The 7,375-nt window shown below is 42.4% G+C and overlaps 1 protein-coding gene across 1 annotated transcript in view; it reads left to right on the top strand.

Annotated features, from left to right (window-relative positions):
- LOC106534620 (protein FAM46A) overlaps positions 1–3,633 on the top strand; it is a 13,947-nt gene extending 10,314 nt beyond the window's left edge. Inside the window, exon 2 of the mRNA XM_014031320.1 lies at positions 2,197–3,633. Coding sequence (XP_013886774.1) covers positions 2,197–3,222 — 1,026 coding nt within the window. The 3' untranslated portion in view covers positions 3,223–3,633. The remainder of the gene's footprint in view (positions 1–2,196) is intronic.
- The last annotated feature ends 3,742 nt before the right edge of the window (positions 3,634–7,375 follow it).

Raw genomic sequence — 7,375 nt, 5'->3', positions numbered from 1 at the left:
GCCACAGCCTACCTGAGTCTTGTTGCTGACCATGTCCATCCCTTTATGACCATAAAACCGTTACTAGCGTGGTGTACCTAATAAAGTGGCCGGTGAGTGTATAGCATTTATCAGAAGAGAAAGTCTTGAATAGACAGTGTTGGCCTCACGGACAGAAACTGGAAGTTATCTCCACTAGAGAGGATCCTGAGAACTGAACACTACTTCTAGAAACTCTAGAAACCACAAGTAAACCTGCAGTCAGAGAGCACTTAGTTGTTTTTGTCTTGGCTAAGGCTAAATAGACGTAGTGTCCACTCTTAACTAGGGTGACTGCAACTTAATTAAGTTTCATAGTAGGAATGCACTCATATGAAAATTTCAGCCGATATCTATATCTGACATAATTATTGCTGTTATGGCCGATAACTGATATTTACCGATATTACACAAACATTATATTATACATATACACACAAACACACTTGGGTCTTATTTTGATGCCATAAATAAACAACCAGACCTCTGATATGACTCTACTTCAGTTATTCCTGGTTACRCAGMRTCAATATCATCATGATCAAACAGATGCAGCTCAACCAACCAGCTCCCAAAACACAAACTAAAGATAAAAAGTGGGAAATCAATATGGGACATTAATATTGGCCCAGTTTTACATATCGGACCGATACCAATATTCTAAAAAATTACCAATATTGGCTGATACGATACATCATGCATCCCTTTATATGTGTCTTAGTGGTACATGAGATATTATACAATACAGTACTGATGAGCAACAAGATGAGCACCTTCAGTGGTGAACAATATAAATCTACACTTTGGAAAGTGAACATGTGATGATTAAAATCAAAGCAGGACAACACATCCCAGAGGATAAATTATTGTTGAAAGCACAGCTGTGTGTCGTCCGTGGTGTTGGTGTGTTCCAACAGACAGGAAGCACTGTGTGTGGATCCCAGCCCTGTTTCCTGTAAACGCAAAGCTTTCATGAGCCCTGACTKAAAGAGCTGCCTCCCTCTCTGCTGTGCTGGTGCTCTTTGTTGTTCACGAGATCAGATACAGCAGCGATGTGTTTGTTACTGATCTGTGCTACAGTATGTAGGACACTGTCTCCCTGAAGCATCTGATTCCTGCCACTGATACCATCTTTATTTTGTCTAAAGGCCASAGTTTGTAAGCTTCAGCGTCATCAGTTGTTGTGTAGCATGGAACTGAAACCCAACCTGGGCTCATCTCACTGGAGCCTGCATGGCAAAATAAACTAAACTGAACTGTTGGCAGCAGGATTTACAGCACATTGTTTTTTCATAAGGGATATTGTGACGGTCAAAAACTCAATGAGATGTTGTGTAATGTCATGAAGGACACTCAGTTACTACCACACCAAATCTGAGCTCAAATTCAAGCCATTCCTGAGGGTAGACAACCCCTCCCAAAACATTAATCACAGAAAAAAAGGCAAATATGAAGAGTTGTTGGTGCTTCGTTTGTGCCGRTGTGTGCTGCTTTGGATCTTTATATATTAAAGATTATGTGTRAGGGTCATTCAGGGGTCASCAGCCCACCACTCGCTGCAAAATGAAMCAAAAATGAACCAAACTAGTTGAATTTTGTTGTGTTTGTTTGTGTCGTTGAAACAATTGTTTGTGCTGCTATARTTKATSAKWTATTACACGTTATAATTTCAGACGATCACGTGACTCAGCCTGTTGTCACAGACAAACAATTCAGGACAAGTCACGTGATCGTCTGAAATTATAACGTATAATAAATCATAAACTATAACAGCAYAAACAATTGTTTCAACGACACAAACCTGCTCAAACAAACACTACAAAATTCGACTAGTTYGGTTCATTTTTGGTTCATTTTRCAGCGAGTGGTGGGCTGGTGACCCCTGAATGACCCTTACACATAATCTTTAATTTATAAATAACCAGAGCAACACAAACAACAAGGTCAAGTGCACAAACGTGCACAAACAAAGCACTAACCACTCAGAATATTWGACTTTTTTTCTGTGGTTCATATTTTGGGAGGGGTTGTTTCACTCAGCTATGACTCTGTTATTGTCTTTATTCTTTAAAAAGTCTCCAGTTTTTCACATTTCAACCTGCTCTTCCTCTGAGAAGCTCTGATGAGGATCTTGTTTTGGACTCGAACCACTCAGTTTCCTGTCTCGTTGTGTTTCAGGTGGTCAGGACTCGACTGGAGCAGCAGGGCGTGGTCGTACGTGACGTTAAGCTGAACGGCTCAGCAGCCAGCCATGTGCTGCACCAGGACAACGGCCTGGGCTACAAAGACCTGGATCTGATCTTTGGCCTGAGTCTCTCTGATGATAAGACCTTCCGTCTGGTAAAGGATGTGGTCCTGGACTGCCTCGTGGACTTCTTACCTGAAGGGGTCTGCAGGGAGAGGATCACAGCCCTGGCCTTGAAGGAGGCCTACGTGCAGAAACTAGTGAAAGTTTGCAACGACACGGACCGCTGGAGCCTGATCTCCCTGTCCAACAACACGGGTAAGAACGTGGAGCTGAAGTTTGTGGACACCCTGCGGAGACCCTTCGAGTTCAGCGTGGACTCTTTCCAGATCACGCTGGACTCGCTGCTGCTGTTCGACCGCTGCTCTGAGACGGCCATGTCCGAGACGTTCCACCCCACCGTGCAGGGGGAGAGCATGTACGGGGACTTCCAGGAGGCCCTGGGCCACCTCCGCACCAAAACCATCGCCACCCGGAGCCCCGAGGAGATCCGAGGCGGGGGGCTGCTGAAGTACTGCCACCTGCTGGTGCGGGGCTTCCGCCCGTCCTCGGAGAGCGACATGAAACAGATGCAGCGCTACATGTGCTCGCGCTTCTTCATCGACTTCCCYGACATCAGCCAGCAGAAGAGGAAGCTGGAGGCGTACCTGCAGAACCACTTTGTGGGAATCGAGCACAAACGCTACGAGTGCCTGTCGACGCTGAGGCGGGTCGTGGACGAGAGCACCGTGTGCCTGATGGGCCACGAGCGGCGCCAGACGCTCACGCTCATCTCCGCCCTGGCGCTGCGCGTCATGGCCGAACAGAACGCCATCCCCGCCCTGTCCAACATCACCTACTACTACCAGCCGGCGCCGTACGTCCGAGACGTCAACTTCAGCAACTACTATGTGGCGCAGGTCCAGTCGGCCGTGTCTCTGTGCAGGAACTCTTATCAAACATGGCTTCCCTGCAGCTGAGCGCAGGTCTGTGAGGTGACTGGTATGACCTGCTGGAGGCCACAGCAGACTGGTCTGGATCGGCTGCAGGTCTGTGGACCATCAGGATGTTCATTAGCTTTGGTTCTTTGGGAGACCTTCAAGGGTCAGACCCGTCTCCGACAGACTGTTTTTATTTTCTGAAAGGTGAAATTCATTCATGAATGTAATGAAATTTCTTTGAATATGTTTTATTTTCTCTATTACATTTATTAATGTTTCATTGTTTTTTTTATTCAAGAGGTACACTATGAAGCAAGATTAAGTTAAGTCAGTTTTCAGTACTTTTAAAGGAGGATGTCTGCGTGTGGTAGAGGTTCTGCTTCAGTTAGGCGTTACCAGCTGTGTTTCCATTACAAATGTGCAAAACTTAATCGATATTCTGTTAATGTCGAAAAACACAGTTTCACATCTGCAGCGTTTCCATTAAGTAAGAAATGTTCTTAAAGTCAGGTGAATACGTTTGTTCTCATGATAAGTCATTACAAACATGGCAGCGATGGATGTAAACACATAGCATGTTGCTACCACGACACTAGCGCTCATCATCAGAGGAGACGTCGGCGTCTTTTATCGAGGCTTTCCAGAGACAAGTCCCTACTTGGGAGCGGCTACGTATGCTGTGTTTTTGGCAAATTGTAGTCGGTGAGTTTACTATTTTATACTACTTCTGTGGTATTACTACTACTTCTACTTCCTGTTATCTTCTTCATCATCGTCTTTTTCACCAGTAGAAACAGACGGTTGTTGATCACGTGACTCCTGTGATGTGAAAAAACTGTTTCCATTGTAGTTTTGTGAAAAACACCAATTTAGATACGGCTGAAAAACCACCTCATCCTAGTGCAAAAACATTTTGTTGAAAGTAATTTGCACATTTTCATGGTGAAYGGAAACACAGCTGGTAAGAAGCACAGATTTATTCTACTAAAGAAATCCCAAACAGGAAACAAATTGTAACGTTCATACATCGCTACAGTTTTATCTTCAAAGATTCAAAATAAACATTGAATTGTTGAAATAATAAGTGAAAATCCTGTCATCATCCTAAGTCATGCAGTGCAGCACATTCAGGTTCTGTTGGTGTTTTAATTAACTGCAAACAGTTTTTATTAATGAATATATTTCTGTTCAGTAAAACAAACTGATCCTTCGATCAGAACTTTTTAAAATGTTTTGTTTATGGTTTTCAACAAGGATGGATGTCCAACTGATGAAGCAGAGAGGAGCTCAGTATGATCTGTTCAGGAACAGACCACAGTCCAAACTAAATGAAGATCTTGGTTGTGGAGTTAAAAGTTTCAGATTTAGTCTTGTCTTCTTCTGATTGTTTTCTWATTAAAATCTTTATATTATCTGATCATCATTAATAGGCCACAGGTCTCAGGTAGACTGGTCCAGATCTGGATCCTATCAAAGTCTCATCTACTGGTTGATTGGTAGATCTCATTAAAATTATTTTTCCTTCATGTACAGTGTATAATTTTGTTTTCATACATTTCCTGTATCGATGGTAATTTGTTGTAAACAGTGTAATTAATTGAAAGCCTGCAGCTTTAGTGTTCAGAGCTGGCCCAGTGTGGTCCAGTCTGTCCCTGCAGACAGAAACCAGTCCACCATCCATACCTGACAGAARAAAACGAACATACAGTCGTTAAAGGACAGAGATGATCCTGTACGACCACAGACCTGCTGATCCCTTATAACAGAGCCTCAGGCAGAGCAGACTGTTACAGTTTTACTCGTTGGTCAGTTTTGAGTTGAAGTAGTCATAAAGTCCCATCAGATCCACCACAGCAGAACCTGTCCAGACTTTGTCAGGACAAGCTTGGGAACAAAAGCCTCCCTTTGTTTACCTTGTCTCATAGTTCACCTCAGGTTCAAGTTTAATTTTACAAACAGCAGTTTTCTAATGATTAATGACAGAAGAGCTGACGGCTTCGACCTGATCAAGAACAAATCACCTGAACTGTAAAGGTGTCACTGATGGAGCAGCTGAACAATGAGCCAGAACTCGGTCCAGAYGGGACACTGTGGATCTTCAGGACCTGGTCCAACATGGACAAACATGGTTTAATCTCTTAGTTTTTTACAACTGTGTCAGTTTCTGAACATTACATGTTCCAGTGAAGATCCTGCTGTAAAAAAGGGAAAAKATCTGATTATTATTGTAACTTTGATTCTGTTGTCAGGTTTAATTTAGTGAAAATATGAAGTCTAAACATGTGACAGAGGAACTTTGGCAGTTCTGTTTTGTTTTCTGATCAGGGCTAAATGTAAATAGTTGGTATGAAATAAAGTGGTTCTGTTGACCKGACGGGTCGCTGAACAGGACCAAAGATTTACTTTCTTTAATGTTTAACCTGACAGAGACTTTGGTTCAAAGTGCCTCAAATAAACCAACATGTTGGGAATGGTTTCCATGTAAAACCTGCTGGTTTTAATGGTTTACATCCAGTTTACTGTATGTTTTGATATCCAGGGTCAGGATGTTGCTTTTTAAAAAATAAAAGTGTCAACACATGAAGAATGGTGGCTTGTTGGTTATTCTTCAGCACTTTTTCACCKTTACCATTAAACCAGACATGTTCAACGTTTCAGCCTGGGGTACACCTAGTGTTGGTAAAAACAAAGAGAGTGCATTTCAAAGCACTTCATAAAGAAAACAAGACATCAAAAATAATTTGATTGATTTTTAACTGAAGTATTTTGAGCTGTGCTGATTCAGCTGAAAAACCAGCAGGCAGAATCATAAATTGTGAAAATGGTGCGTTATGCAGGGGYTCTCAAGACATTTGGGACCCCCTACCAGGGCCAAACAACAGGGACCCCCTCCTGAACCCTGTGCTGTTTTAAAACAATTTATTGTCATTTCCACCCCTAAAGGCCATTAGAATATATGTTTTTATTAAGTTTATTATGTTTGTTTTATTAGTTAATTGTTCTCCATGCATATTTAAAAATAAAAACCAAATTAACAATTTAGCTAAATTTTTTGAGGACCACTAAGATACCTCTCATGGACCCCTGGGGGTCCTGGGACCAAGTTTGAGAACCTCCTCGTTAAGGAATATGAAGATAAAGTAAAATAATAAAAGCTTTAAAATAAATTATTGTTTAATTATGAAGAAGTGATAAAACTGAAAGCGTGTTTTAASCTACATTACTCAGTGAACATGTTCCATCAGTGTGACGGAGCGTGTGCCGCTGCACTGCAGAAGAAAAAGTAGTTCCCTGCAGTTAATGATGCACATTACCTGACACACCTGACACACCTGAAGTATGAATATTTAACCTAACCCTAACTGAGCAGAAAGGTTTGGTTTATCAATGTTTCAGTATTAATCCACACATCACTACATTAAACATTTCCTTTAAGTTTGCTGAAGGTTTTACTGGACCTTAACTCAATTCAGTTTCTACATTCACAACAAAAGACATCAGAAAAACATAAAACATACATTATGAAGTGATATTTAGTAAAATGTATCTTTCTGAGGAAGCCAGCAGATTGTGCTACAACTTTGTCACTTCCCAATATTTAATGATTTTAGGCTGAAATTCTGGCAGAAAGCTTTAAAACAACTTCTGTCAGAGGTCAACATGCAGGGTCGTATCAGAAGAGCAGGAAGTGCTGCTGTTCAGAGATTCAGCTTGTTTGTTTAATCAAAGTTCATCCGATGGAAACCATCAGTCAGTGATTCATGGTCAGGATCTCAGGTTCCCTCAGGATTAACTGTCAACTTGTTGTCAAACTGCTGGAACATGTGGTAGACCTGGACCCTGGAACATGTGGTAGACCTGGACCCAGGAGAACCCCTCTGAAACAGAACATGTGGTAGACCTGGACCCAGGAGAACCCCTCTGAAACAGAACATGTGGTAGACCTGGACCCAGGAGAACCCCTCTGAAACAGAACATGTGGTAGACCTGGACCCAGGAGAACCCCTCTGAAACAGAACATGTGGTAGACCTGGACCCAGGAGAACCCCTCTGAAACAGAACATGTGGTAGACCTGGACCCAGGAGAACCCCTCTGAAACAGAACATGTGGTAGACCTGGACCCAGGAGAACCCCTCTGAAACAGAACATGTGGTAGACCTGGACCCAGGAGAACCCCTCTGAAACAGAACA

The sequence above is a fragment of the Austrofundulus limnaeus genome, unplaced genomic scaffold, assembly GCF_001266775.1.
Source record: "Austrofundulus limnaeus strain Quisiro unplaced genomic scaffold, Austrofundulus_limnaeus-1.0 Scaffold1223, whole genome shotgun sequence".
Taxonomy (NCBI): Eukaryota; Metazoa; Chordata; class Actinopteri; order Cyprinodontiformes; family Rivulidae; genus Austrofundulus; species Austrofundulus limnaeus.
Note: the sequence above shows the minus strand (reverse complement) of the source record. Positions and strands in the feature narration are given on the sequence as shown.